This window comes from Aegilops tauschii, chromosome 3 (assembly GCF_002575655.3).
Source record: "Aegilops tauschii subsp. strangulata cultivar AL8/78 chromosome 3, Aet v6.0, whole genome shotgun sequence".
Classification (NCBI taxonomy): domain Eukaryota; kingdom Viridiplantae; phylum Streptophyta; class Magnoliopsida; order Poales; family Poaceae; genus Aegilops; species Aegilops tauschii.
The window spans coordinates 396,771,691-396,785,690 of record NC_053037.3 but is presented as its reverse complement, the minus strand read 5'-3'; the positions used below and the strand labels follow the sequence as shown (position 1 = coordinate 396,785,690).

At 45.0% G+C, this 14,000-nt stretch overlaps 1 protein-coding gene across 1 annotated transcript; it reads left to right on the top strand.

The window, feature by feature from the left end:
* Window positions 1–11,016: 11,016 nt before the first annotated feature.
* Window positions 11,017–12,953, top strand: LOC109778680 (reticulon-like protein B1). The gene is made up of 5 exons (XM_020337238.4): window positions 11,017–11,334; window positions 11,769–11,949; window positions 12,101–12,242; window positions 12,336–12,405; window positions 12,500–12,953. The coding sequence occupies exons 1-5, from the start codon at window positions 11,136–11,138 to the stop codon at window positions 12,652–12,654; spliced, it is 747 nt and encodes a 248-aa protein (XP_020192827.1). The 5' UTR covers window positions 11,017–11,135; the 3' UTR covers window positions 12,655–12,953.
* The last annotated feature ends 1,047 nt before the right edge of the window (window positions 12,954–14,000 follow it).

Sequence of the window (14,000 nt, the reverse complement as noted above, 5' to 3'; positions counted from 1 at the left end):
GCGTGCACAAATGACAAAACTGATGATGTCAACAGAAATCTTTTGGGTTTTCAGTTTTTAAAATGTCTTATCTTAAATTAAAAATCTGATTAAAACCCGTTTTCACCATTAAATCTGTCGCGACGAGATCTACGAAACTAGATCCCATATTGATATGTTTCGATGACTTTTTTGTTAAAAGTTATTATGTCTATTGCACATAAATTGTCATCGCATTTACACTGAAGTTACCATGATATATTTCAACTACTTTTATTTTGTACATTTAAATAAATTTTGACATGTTATAAAAAAAGGAAATTAAGAAACTAAACTTGCCATGGTGAATTACTAAAATTTGCCATGATCCATGAAATAATTTTGACATGGTTCATAATTAAAAACAAATATGTCATTAATTACTTTAAAAATGCATGATCACTAACTCAAATTAGGCATGAACCATAAACTAAAAATGTCATGGTGAATTACTTAAATTTGTCATGATACACGCATTAAATTTGCCATGGTTCATATAAAAAAACCAATTACCATGATGAAAATACTAAAATTGTCATGATCTATAAACCAAATTTGCCATGATGAATTACTAAAAATTGCCATGATCCATGAAGTAAATTTGTCATGGTTAATTACTATAAATTGCCATGGTCAATTAATAAAATTTGCTGTAAAATATAGTTGAAATACAATGATAGCTTTAAAATCTAGAAGAAAAAATAGATGAAACATATCATGACAATTTTAGTGTAAACACTATGCAACTTCAGTGTAAACATCGTGAAAACTTTTGACCTAAAAAAAGCCGTGTTTTGAAGATCTCGTTGAGACGGATTTAATGATGAAAACGGATGTTTAATCAGATTTTTTTATTTAGGAGATAAAACATTTTTATGTCTGAAAAACCAAAAAGATTCCACTGATGTCATATGTTTGACGTCTCAAAATGGATGGTAATGGAGGCATTTGGGCCATGTTGCTTCGTGCCACATGTGTGGCACTTATCATTTGGGTTTCTTTTTATTATAATGCGATGTTTTGGTGGGCCCTTCACGATGTGATTATGTGTTATCTGCTAATCAATCATACTATTGTGGGAAAAATTTCTGCATCTGTGTCTACATGTACTATATTTATGCTACAATATCACAAGTTGACTTTTTTCTAGGTGGTGAGAGCGTGCGTGGGGTTGGTATGTTTGTATAGGCCGATTGCCGCCTATTGATTCAAAAAATTGTTGACCCGGTCAAAATCATAAACCAAATCTAAAATCGAATATCTCAATTTAATGGGAGAGCTTGAAAATTAGGGAGCATAATGAATTAGAAAATTGAATGAAAGAGCTCCTTGAGAAATTACTGACTCGGTCAAAATCTGGTGACCCAATTTTAAATTGGAGACCCTAATTGATTATGAGGCCATAAATAATAGGGAGCATAGTGAACTAAATTTTTTGAATGAGAGAGCTCCTTAATAAATTGTTGATCCGGTCAAAATCGGGTCGCCAAATTCCAAATTGAAGACCTTAATTGAATGTGAGGCCTTAAAAAGTAGGGAGCATATTGTATTTATAGACAGACTTATAAGGGCATGGATAATGGTTGATAAGACGGTCTTACCTTTTAATATCATCTCTAAGAGATCATCAATACGCAGACTCGGGTGAAACGACCCCGCGTCACTCCCGCTCGGGTGGTTCCCCAGCCCTAGCCGCCGCCGAGGCTGAACCCACCTGCCTTCCCTCACCCCCGACGCCATCGGAGGACGCCGCTGGGATGCGCCCGGGGATCGACGGCGGTGGCGGGGATCCTCCTCGCGTCTCACGGGTGGTGCGAAGCCCTTGCGCATGTGGAGGCGCGACAGATCCGGCGATGCGGCGACGATGGCCGCGGCGGTGGCGGTGATGGCTGGCCCTGCCACGGGCGATAGCGACTGCGGCGCGTCGGGCAGCCCGGTCACGAGCGGTGGTGGGCGACGGCTTGCCTGGTTCGGGCGACGGTGACTTATGTTGCGGTAGTGCGTCATCTAGCTTCAGATCGGCGGCGGCGTCGAGGGCTTGGTGGACTGCTCGGCGGCACCTCCGGTCAGATCTGTTATGGCCGGTGCAGCCGGCAATGGTGGTCATCTCCTCCGTTGGAGGTGGTCGGATCGCGAGATCCGTCATCTAGTCTCGGTTGCGAGTCGGGCAAGCCGACGATAGGCGATGGCGGCGTTCTGCACCGTTACCTTGATGAAGGCATCGTTGAGTAACTATTGTCGACCCACTCGTGCTGCTCCGGGGGAAACCCTAGTATCTGATGTTTTAGATCGGGCGATGGCGGCACTACGGTGTCGTTTCTCTCTTGGGAGCAGCGCTAGAAGGTAGGGGCAGGGCGGCTTCGTCTTGAACGGAGCTTCAGTGGAGATGTCAAGTCATGATTGGGCGACAGGTGCTATGCTTTTTCATGCTTGGTCGGCAGGTGCTACGCACGACAGATCTTCCAGAGTCTCCGCATCGGGATGGACGAGCGCAGGGCGGTGGTGTCATTGGGCACCGTGGTGGCGTCGACGGTTGGTCGAACTGGTAAGGATGGTGCGGATCTCACTTCTGAAGATGGGACAGCGGTTCGATGATGATGATGCCTTCTAAAACATGTGCATGTGGTGTAAGCTTTAGGTCAGCCGCACCGGTTGTTGGTTCCGATACGTTATAAGGATGAATCGGCGACGACATTGGTTATAGATATGGGAGTGAAAGCACTCCGCATTATCAACTTTGTAGGTGTGAGTGGTAGCTTCGGGTGGCTTGATGTATGTTTTTGTTAGACCTTCGTGAAATAATTAATAAAGATGGTTGTATGCATCGATTGATGCAGAGGCCGGGGGTTTAACCTCCTTTTCAAAAAAATGACAAGTATTTTTTTCTGCTTTCTTTTTCCTCCACCTCAACAAACATCTTTCGTGGCACTCTTAAGGTAGCACAATTGTACAAACCCTAAGTCAAAAAGGACGCTTATGCCCGGGAGAAATCTTCAGTATGATTGACTTGGGACGCAACACATGGCCAGCAGCGGAGAGGCAGGCCACCTACGACCAATAAAAAGAGATGGCGAAAGGAGAAGGAAGATAAAAGAGGAGCAGGGAAGTACCTCTGTTGCCCAAAACAGAACTAGATACTCCCTGAAAGAAAGTAGATCTATAGATACAAAACATGGTTCAAAATGTGACAACGGTTAGACAAAGGTGTTTCAAGTGTCAGCATGTCACAATTACATAATTCAACAAGAATAAATTATATCTTTTAATATATTAAATGCATATGACTTTATCAGGTAATACTCCCTCCATGGCGAATAGCTGACATCGGTCCTTGGTATTCATGTTTGATGATAAAAAAAACTTGTAGTCATATGTTAGCAGAAATTATAAATTTGATATGATACAAATCATTCATGAGAGATGATACTTTTTCACCTTACTAATTATCACCTAACATAAAAAATTGTAGGCATATGATACTTTTTCACCTTACTAACTATCACATAATATAAAAACTTATCACCTTATTTTAATTAATAAGGTGAAAAAGTATGATTTGTTTTCCGTTTGATGTGAGTAATAACCCTCCCAATAACAGAAATATTTTTTTAATTAAAATATGATAAAAGTTATGTTCGTCGCCGAAAGTGGGTGTGTGTATCTTCGGTCAGGGCCAAATAATGGGCCTCTTTTTTCATCATTTCTTCTATGTCACTGGCGGCATCCTCTCGAAGATGTCGCAACGTGATTTTCTTCTTCAAATCCTTTTTCTTTTTCATTCGATGAAGGATACTTAGATGCGGCTCCGTCAAGGAACTTGTGAGGACTGAGGAGTGTGTCCCCCTCCTCCCTATGGTCGCAGTTGGAATTATCTTCTACCCTCTCCCCCTGGGTGTCAGCTTCTCTAGGAGGGCGATATGTCCAAATCGTGGTTGTCGGTGTCTTATGTACGCCGACGACTTCCCTATTGTTGCTTCCTCAAGCTCTTGGGTTTCAACAAGATTGCTCCGTTAAGACGGAGGCCCGGAGACGACAACGGGCATTGCTCATGTTGCTCCTGGCCCAGTGGCCACCAGATGGCCGACTATGTATTATTTTTGAAAAAAAAATTGATGTAATATTTCTAAAAATTAATTTAAAATGTATTATTTTAAAAAAAATAGCGGTAAACAAAGTCCCGAAGCGTCAGAAATGGGCCTACGGCCCATCCCGTGGTTGGAAGGGTAAACGAAGTCCCGAAGCGTCAGAAATGGGAAAAGAAGGGTAAACGAAGTCCCGAAGCATCAGAAATGGGAAAAGAAGGGTAAACGAAGTCTTGAAGCGTCAGAAATGGAAAAAAAAATTGTAAAAAACGCCGTTGCCGGGGATCGAATCCGGGTCACCCGCGTGACAGGCGGGAATACTTACCACTATACTACAACGACTTTGATGCTAATTTACAATTGTATTATTATAACTTAAAACTCCTACGAAAGCATATTCAGAGCATCAAAACTGTCTCCGAACTGTCCGCTGAGCATCCGCACATCCCAGTAGCATATTCCCAGATCCCAGCTTCCACTCTTTGCTTTACTACTGGATCGTTATCAGTTTCCGACTCACTATGTTCGGTTGCTCTGGTTGTGCGACCACTCTCCACTCTTCTCCGGTGCAGATTTGCAGCCTCCGGAGGCTACTTGAAGCCTTGTAGCTTTTACCTGTGAGTAATCTGGTTTCTTTTATTCCACTCCCTTACTTGTTCTACTTTGTAAAGTTCATGTAGTTTCAGAGCTCACCTTAGCTTCCGCTTAAGTTTGTGTAATTTAATTGTTCTCTGCTGCTTAGTTTGAATCGGTTTCTCTTTAGAGGCTCTTTTCCCTCTGATGCTAGGGGAAGCAGGATTCAAGTCCGGGAGCTAGATTGCTAAATTTTAGTTCTTGCCTTTTCTGTAAATTGATGACTTGCTCCAGTATTTTAAAGACGAAAACACTAACGCCCACACGTGTGGGTGTCTGACAACTCGCCCATACGCATGGATTCTCGTCCAACCAATTCTGCACGAATCTTGGCACGTTCTAGCAGTTTTTGTGTGCCACGTAGGACTAAGCTGTTATGTGGGCATTCATCCGGTCGCCCACACGTCCTTTTTCACCACACGGGGGGCTGTTGTGTGGGCGTTTAGCAATTTGTCCACACACCAGTTTTCACGCACGCAGAGGGGGCTGGTGTGTGGGCGTTTATCACTTCGCCCACACGCCCGTCTCCTCGCCCACACCCAAAGCTGGCAGTTGCCATGTGTTTTTGCAGGGTACATGGCAACTGCCCTAGCTTTGCTTGTAAGCAGATGGCAACTCTCTTTTACCCGAGTTGCCATATGTTTTTGCATGGTACATGGCAACTGCCCTAGCGTGCACGTAAGCAGATGGCAACTCTATCTTTTACATGGCAACTGCCCTAGCGTGCTTGTGAGCACATGGCAACTCTCTCTTTTACCCGAACATGTTTTTTTGCCATGCCTTTTTGTAGTGCTACATGGCAACTGTCTAGTGTTAGTGGGTGGCAACTCCTAAAGTTTTGAAATCATGGCAACTGCAGTAGACCAGACCATACATGGCAACTGTAATTAGCAACCATGGCAACTGTAGTTGTCCGACATGGCAACCAAAGTTCAGCGACATGGCAACTGCAGTTAAACGAACATGGACAAGGGTCTGGACCATGGCAACTGCGGGACGCGCGGTGACTGTCACACGGGGCGTGCGGGACCACGAGGTACGAGGCCTGACGTACGGGGCGTGTGGACGTTATCTATTTCGCCCACACACATGCATGTCAGAGGGGTCGGGAGGAAAAAAAAGAGGTGTGTGGGCATTACTTGTTTTGCCCACACGTAGGTGTGTGGGCTGTTCCTTTTATACATCACACAAAATGTGTGAGCAGACCCCCTAACGCCCACACGTGTGACACTTATCGGCGTCCTTTAAAGATACTTTTAAATCAATAATGTAGAATGTAGAGAAACATGTGTCAGAAGCTTCTGTTTTGAATCAAGCTTCTCACGCATGTTTTGGAATTTCTGTACAAATTTTGTGTGGTAGTGTCTTTTTTTATGTTCTGCTCGCAGAAGGTGTTTCTGTGCAGCAACAATTTCTTCTTTGTGCGAATTGCGAAAGCAAGGAATTCCATATTTGCCGCTTGTTTCGTAGAACTGTAGACGCAAGGCACAGGGGAACGGAATTCCAGTCAACGCTTATTTTAAAGACGTGCGAATTGCTAGCTATCCGATCTGGGCCGGCCCATTTTAACAGCCAGTCGCTCCCGGTTTTAGAAACCTTCTTAAAGGTTCCCGCTGGGTTTATACAGGTTCTGGGAACCTTCTAGAAAGTTCCAGAACCAGTTTTTTATATTTTACTTCTTTGTTGTTTTTTCTTTTTCTTTTCTATTTTTTGTTTCTTTTTAAAATTTTCGTTTCCCCTTTTCCTTTTTTCTTTTTCAAGTCCATTTCTTTTCAAACTTGAACAAAAAAATGTTCAGAATTTCAAAATATGTTCTCGTTTTCAAAATTTGTTCATAAATTCACAAAATGTTTGCAGTTTCAAATTTATCACAATTTAAAAAAAAATCATGTCTAAAAAATTTGTTCAAAAATGTAAAAAATGTTCACTGTCAAACTTTTGTTCACAATTTTGAAAAAATGTTCTGTTTTTTAAAAATTGGTACAGAAACTCCAAAATATTCAGAGAGTTTCCAGTAACGTTCGCACTTCCAAAATTTATTTAAAATTATAAAAATGTCCCTGTTCTCAAATTTTTGTTCACAAAATTAAAAGTTCAGGGAAATTCATTTTTTTGTGGTTTAAAAATTTTTGTTCATTTTTCTGAACAATGTTTAAAATTCCAATTTTTTTTCATCTTTGGAAAAAAAAGTTCGAAAATTAAAAAAAAATGTTGATTTTAGAAACCTGCTTTTTAGAAAAATATTTCCGTTCTAACATTCTAAACAATATCTAAAATACAAGAACATTTGTTTTCGAAAATTCCTGTAGAATTTTTCTAAAATGTGAATATGTTTTGATTTATGAATAAAAGTTGAAAAAATGACAATTTTCTGAAATTTCAAAAAAAAAGCCCTAACTTTTTTTCAAAAAATATAAATAAATTTGAAAAGGAAAAATAAATGAAAAAGCAAAAACACAAATAACAAAAAGAAAAAAGAAAAAAACAAGGGAAAAGACCAGTTCTACAGTAAACCGGTCATTGTTGATCGCTCTTATAACCCGCGTTTCGTAACTGGACAGTGTAGGTCATCATGCCAGGGACGAGCGCTTACTAGCATGAGGTGCAGGTTCGATCTCTCGCTCCATTTTTAGTTTTGAACAGTTTCCGGCGCGATAAGAGACCAGCCCAGTCGAGAATCTATCCCTCTGCGGTGCGCGTCAGTCGGACACAAAAGCGCGTCGTATAGGAGCTCCCCGAAAGCAACACTTCTCAAGCTCCAAAAACCACAATGAACGAGCTCTGGCCCATTAAGGCATGGCGCAGCCCATCTTCAAAGTTAGGGCTCACATGTAAAATATACTGTAAATCAGAACAAAAACCCAATTATATTTCTAAAAAAATGTTACGCTAAAAATACTAAAATGGTAGTTATAAAAAAACTAGAAAAAATTGGTTAAGAAGAAACCTGACTTGGCACCAGTGTTTTCGTAATTTTCTATATTTATTTTAGGATCTGCGCTGATTTTGTGTATATATAAACCGACCGTTTAAAATTGCCAACAGTTTTTATCATTGTGTTGTGTAGATATATCGGAAATTAAAACTCCTGTTAATAGGTTTCGGTGATTTCGTTTGACGCACAAGTGTACTTCTCATGTTTGTGAGTCCACTTTTTGCATTAGTATATATTTGATGTTAGCGTGTGTGTTGTGCTTCCATGTTAGTGTACACTTTTTTTTAACCGGGCTAAAGTGCACACTTTTTACATTAGTGTGCATTTCCCAGTGTTAATATGTGTTTTTCTCATGCGCAACACATGTTGGCGCAAGCGTGCCCTGCCCCTCTCCCTTGCGCTCCTTATGTCTAATTTTTTTTTGGATATTGCTCATACTATTGATCAATGAAGCTACTCGAGTATGTTCCTATGATTATACGAAGGTGTTATTCTTGGCCTCATTTGTAACTCACTGGGTCATGGCAAAGTGGCCAACGTAAGCTGAAATTTCTCTCGTCTAGATGTTTATAGATATAAATGAATGAAAACATGACTGTCATGTTGTAGTGAGGTTTGATCGGCAATATTGTCATGATTATAAGGAAACGCACACTTGAATGTGGTATGAAGCGTATTTTGATTAAATTTTGACCAATAATTCCATTAGTATATTGATAATGGAGCGCAAACCACAATTACAAGTAATTACTTTAAAACGAGAAGCATCAATTTTGAGCTACACACTGATTGAGTTGGTCAAAATAGCATTTTCAAGAACCAAAATACTCCATGTATAACCAACGCACCTCCCTGCATAATTTAGTTAGTTATTTTCACAAACAAATGTCTAGACGCTTCAACAGAGAAATGAAATAAGATTGTACTTCTAGAAAAAGCAATCCACGAATAATGAAGCTTAATCTTAGCATAGAGACATCGTAGTTTACTAAAACCACTCTTCCCAGCATACGCATTGTTCCACGGGCGGACCCTAGCCGCCGAAGCCCTCAACTCTCTTGCTCCCCTCCTCCCCTCGCCGTCGTCAGATGATGCCGGCGGGATAAGCCCACGCGGCAGACGGCGGTGGCGGGGCGTTCTCCTCATCTTGTGTGAGCGTCCTAGGTGGTGTGAAGCCCCGCATCTACATCGATTGTGTGTCGGCATCCTAATGTCGGTGACTCGATCCTCTCCTCGCGTCGCTCTTCCAACGGTTAGGCCCTGACATGCCCGGTGGTGTGCTGGGCTGCCCTGACTTCGATCTGTCAGCCCCGTCTAACGGATTGGGGTGGGGTGGCACCTCATGCTCGGGAGATGCATCGGGTCGCCTGCGCTTGAGATGTTGGCTCCTTTGACACGCCACGCTATGGCGGATGAGCGCCTGGTTTGGCTGGTTTGCCTGTCGGATCTGGCTCATTGGCTTGTTGATGATGAGGTTGGTGGCATTGCCTCTGTTCGAGGTGTGTACGGGCCGGTGGTGGCGCTTGTCGGCATTGGCCGAGGGCGTGGGAATGGTGGTTGTGTTGCTATCAGCGAAAGCCACCGATGACGGCGGTGCTCATGGGCGTCGTTATACTCCTTGGGGCAGGCGAGCTCTTGGGCAAAGATTCTGCTGCAGGATCAGACGACGACATCGTTTCTGCGTTGTTTCGTCTCTTTGTGACATCGTCTTGGAGATCTTAATCCCTTCTGCGCTTCCTTGGCGCTTGATGTGCATGACATCGTGGTCCGTAGGCGCCTTGTGTGGCGACGATGGCCGTAGCAAGATGAGTAGGGTGCGGCTTTGCCTTCGCCGCTGGTTATTTGACATGTTCCTAAGGGTGAAATGGGAGTTGCAAGATGTCGGGCGACACAGCGGCAATGAGGTCGCGTGATGAGCAACTAGGCCCCCGTTGGTGTTGGGTGTGCTCCTTTTCTCCTGCGCAACTTGTCATCAAGTCAGAGCTGCCTGGCCCTCGGCATGTTGGTTTGATTGTTTGGCACAGTCCAGTAAGATTTATGTGGTTCGCTCGATCAGAGAGTTCTTGGGTGGTTGTCCGCAGTGAAGTCGGAATCTCTTATCCGGGGGCAATGATGACAATGACGCTTTACAGATATCCTCGACGACATTCCTCCTTGTGGTAGTGTGCGTGCCGATCATGTGGATAGTCAGGTCAACCGAGTGCCTTGTCTTAGGGCGTACTGTGATGGTGTCCGGTTCTCTATTAGTTAATCGGGCAACTCTTCTTTTAGTGAATGGATATCCCAAGGCTTAAAAATGCATTTGCTAAACATCGAGTACATGAAAATTTCTGACGTGGCAGTCAATTTTGCTTTGCGCGAGTCCGAGCGACAGCGACAAGCGTTGACCCCGATGAGTCCAAGCCGTGAACAAGTGGAAGCAAGCTATAGCGTACGGGAGCGAGTTTAAAACTTAATGGTGCGGGTTCGTCATCAGAGTTGCTGCAAATTAGGGAGGGGGCTTAAAGGGATGGCTAGAGGTGGTGGACAAAACGGTGGTGTGGGAGGTCAAGGGAAGGGCGGCTAACGAGGCGGTGCGTGGCGGCGTCGGCCCACCACGGGGGGAGGGGGGGGGGGGGGAAGCAAGCTGTTAGGGCTAGGTCGGGGGAGAGGGGGTCGTGCGCGCGGGAGAAAGCAGAAGATCATGCGGCGGCGTGATCATGGCTGTTGGTTGATGATTCGATGGCTCCGAAAAACGATTGACACTGAAAATTGTTTCAGGTACCTGACCGTATGGGCTGTCAAAAACCAATAATCCTTGAATCAGCGTTTTTTTTGACGAAAAAACCTTAGCCAGGAAGTTATGTGCTCTCAAAGTCGTCCCATTCGACTTCCTTGGCCGCGTCGTTGCTCCAGAAGCTTCTGCCCGAGACGACAAGACTGCCTTCGCGCCGACGGATGTCAGCCCCGCACCACGTGTCACAGTTCCGCTCAACGCACCCTCGCGATCTCCTCCGGCTGTCCTCCCTCGTGGGGCTGGCAAGGACGTGCCCGCGATGACGACGCCTCCCCGTCCGCGTCTTCAAACTTAACCCCCGAGGACAACCCCTCCTCCGTCCACCCGCACAAGCACCCTTCGTCCCGCTGTCACCGGGGCCCAGACCCCCTCCCGCGGTCTTAATTGGCCATTAAGCGAGAGGGTATAGCTGGACCCAAGTCGAGGGGCGCGTCACCTACGGCGTGGACGGAGCCTACCAGTTCCAAACCGCTTTGGCTTGCATCCTCTCCGTCCGTGCGGCGTCCAGACGGACGGTCACGATCGCATCGCGCGCCGTATAAAGGGTCGCCGCCTGGCTACGCGCACCCGGAGATCTTTGTGTGACCGCGCAGCCAAGGGGGAAAGAAAGAAGAAAAGGAAAACCAACCAGAAGAAAAGCTCGGGGGTTTCTTAGCGTGGGAGGAGAGGAGGAGAGCGTGGGCGAGGGAGCATGGCGGAGCACAAGGAGGAGCCGGTGGCGGAGTCCATGATGGACAAGATCTCCGACAAGTTCCACGGCGGGGACTCCTCGTCGTCCTCCTCGGACTCGGACGACGACAAGAAGGGGCCGGCGGCGGGCGTGAAGGCCAAGATCTACCGCCTCTTCGGCCGCGAGAAGCCCGTCCACGCCGTCCTCGGCGGCGGCAAGCGTAAGCCCCCGAGCTCTGTGCTCCAGATTCGGAATTGATTATGCTTTGGTGTTAGATCCGTTGCGATCTGATCGCGTTTCGACTCGCTTGTTTAGTGGGAACTGTTGTTGCTTTATTGCTTGGTACGGAGTCCGAACTAGCTTTAGGATAAGATACGAGAAGCGATAGGACCCTCGGCTATGTGATTTATGTTCTAAAGCTTGTTCGGAGGGTTTAGAGTTCATTCTTAAGCAGTGAACTGAGGGTCTGTGTGTTGAATTTGAGGAATGGCGACGGTTAAACGACGGCATAGTTTGTCGTCACATTAAACCCCTAATATGCTCCAGACGATCTGGGGCAGTGGAACAGATCTGGATTGCTTAATGGCCTAATGTTTATTCGGGTGTTTTGGCCTGATCTGAGTGCTTTACAATTTTATTTTATTTTGTTTGCAGCTGCTGATCTTGTTCTATGGAGGAACAAGAAGGTCTCCGGAGGGGTGCTTGCTGGCGCTACGGCCATCTGGCTGCTGTTCGAGGTCATGGAGTACCATCTGCTCACTTTGGTGGGCCACTGCCTCATCCTCTCCCTGGCAACACTCTTCCTCTACTCCAATGTCTGCATTTTCATCCACAAGTGAGCTTCTCCTCCCAAATTAAATTGATTGAACTTATGCTTGACCTGCTGCTGTTGATTGTGGTGCCTGCAGACACCGTCCTTTACTAGCCATTTGAATTTGCTAATTGTTTAGAACTTTCCATAATCCTTGGTGTTTATGATACTTTAGGTCTCCCCCAAACATCCCTGAGGTGAAAATTCCAGAGGACATGACTGTAAACATTGCACTATCACTGCGGCATGAGATCAACCGGGGCTTCTTTACCTTGAGAGAGATTGGTCATGGTCGTGATCTGAAGAAATTCCTCATTGTATGTTGGTTATCTCTTCAATTTGGAAATGATTAATGGTTGGTGCTTTCTTGATCCTGCTCATGAACATGCGACTGTTCTTTGTATTCCCAGGTGACTGGAGGGCTCTGGCTTCTTTCTGTTCTTGGGAGCTGCTGCAACTTTTTGACATTGTCATATATAGGTAATGGTCACCTGTGCTGCAAGCCTATTTTCATCACCGCTCACTAAATATCGATGGAAGTTATTAATGGACACCTTTTTCTTTTCGACTGCAGTCTTTGTGGTGCTGTACACTGTGCCAGTTCTGTATGAGAAGTACGATGACAAGGTTGATGCTTTTGGTGAGAAGGCCATGATCGAATTGAAGAAGTATTATGCCATCTTTGAAGAGAAGGTCCTGTCGAAGATCCCGAAGAACAAGAAGCACTAGATCACAAGAGTTACCCTGCCGCGTATTGCCATCTGTGTTACCCTCAACTTGTCGCCTCATTTTGAAGGATGGTTCTGTGTCATTGCGTCTGTCTTTAGTTAATACTACTTTGATAGTACATATAGATGTGGTGTGCTGATCTTTTTGTGGAGTTTCCGGCTGAAGATTGTTGATCTTCATTTTTTTGTTTATTTTCCAACTTTCAGCATGGTTACTCTATCCGGGAGCCAGAAATGTTATGGCATTACCTGTTCTAGTGCCTAGTGAACTTTGTGATATACTGCGTAGTGATTTATCCAGTTTTCTTCCTTCCTTCCATTTAATAGGTACTCCCTCTATAAAGAAATATAAGACCATTTAGATATTAGTGATTTATAAACTATCTTATAGCAGTATTTTCTTTACAGAGGGAGTATTTATTTTGAGAGACCATTTATAGATATTGATAGATCTTCATTCGGTTATAAGAAATATGATAATTTGATATATTTTCACCAAAGTATTTATGTAAGGGTTGCAAACAGAGGGGCAAGACCGTTTAGATGTTAGTGATTTATACACGATCTTATAGCAGTATTTTCTTTACGAGTATTTATTTTGAGAGACCATTTACAGGTATTGATAGAACTTCATCCGGTTATAAGAAATATGATAATTTGATATATTTTCACCAAGTATTTATGTAAGGGTTGCAAACAGAGGGTTGATGCGACCTCCCTAGCATTGTAACATTGTAAGAGCCTAGTAACTGCCGGTTTATGGGACGATTTTCGAATAGATCCCATCCTGTATTTTTTTGGGGGGGAACATGCATATTCCAGCTGTTTCCTCTGTACCTACGGGATTTGGGGCAATTCTTGCAGGGACATGAAAAGTAAGAAATGGTTGGCGGGAGAGAACTTTTAGGGCCTGCTTGGTTGCCCGCATGTAGCCCAACCAGGCCCGCGTTCGCGCGGCCCGTTTGGTTGCCTGGGCTGCATGCGGTTTCTGGCCCGCACAGACATTAAAGCAGCCCGCAGCCTGGTCTGGCGAAAACTGTCGAATCGGCAGTTTCTCGCGAGCCATGCTGGGCGTGGCCACGCGTGCGGGGCAGTTGCACGCCTCGGGCAGCGCCGGAGACTGAGGGGACGTCTCATAACTCGCCCCCCACTCTTCTGTCACCGCCTGGTCGCACTGTTCCCACCGCTCCCTTTCTCCCTCACCGTCCCTTCATCTCCTCTCCTCCGATGGCTCCGCCTCGCCCATCGCCGCGCCGCTCTCAGTCCCCCGTCGATCAGCGCATCGCCAGCATCCAGAAGCGCTGGCTGGCCGGGCTCCAGAACTCGGGTCGCGACCTGCCGTCGGCG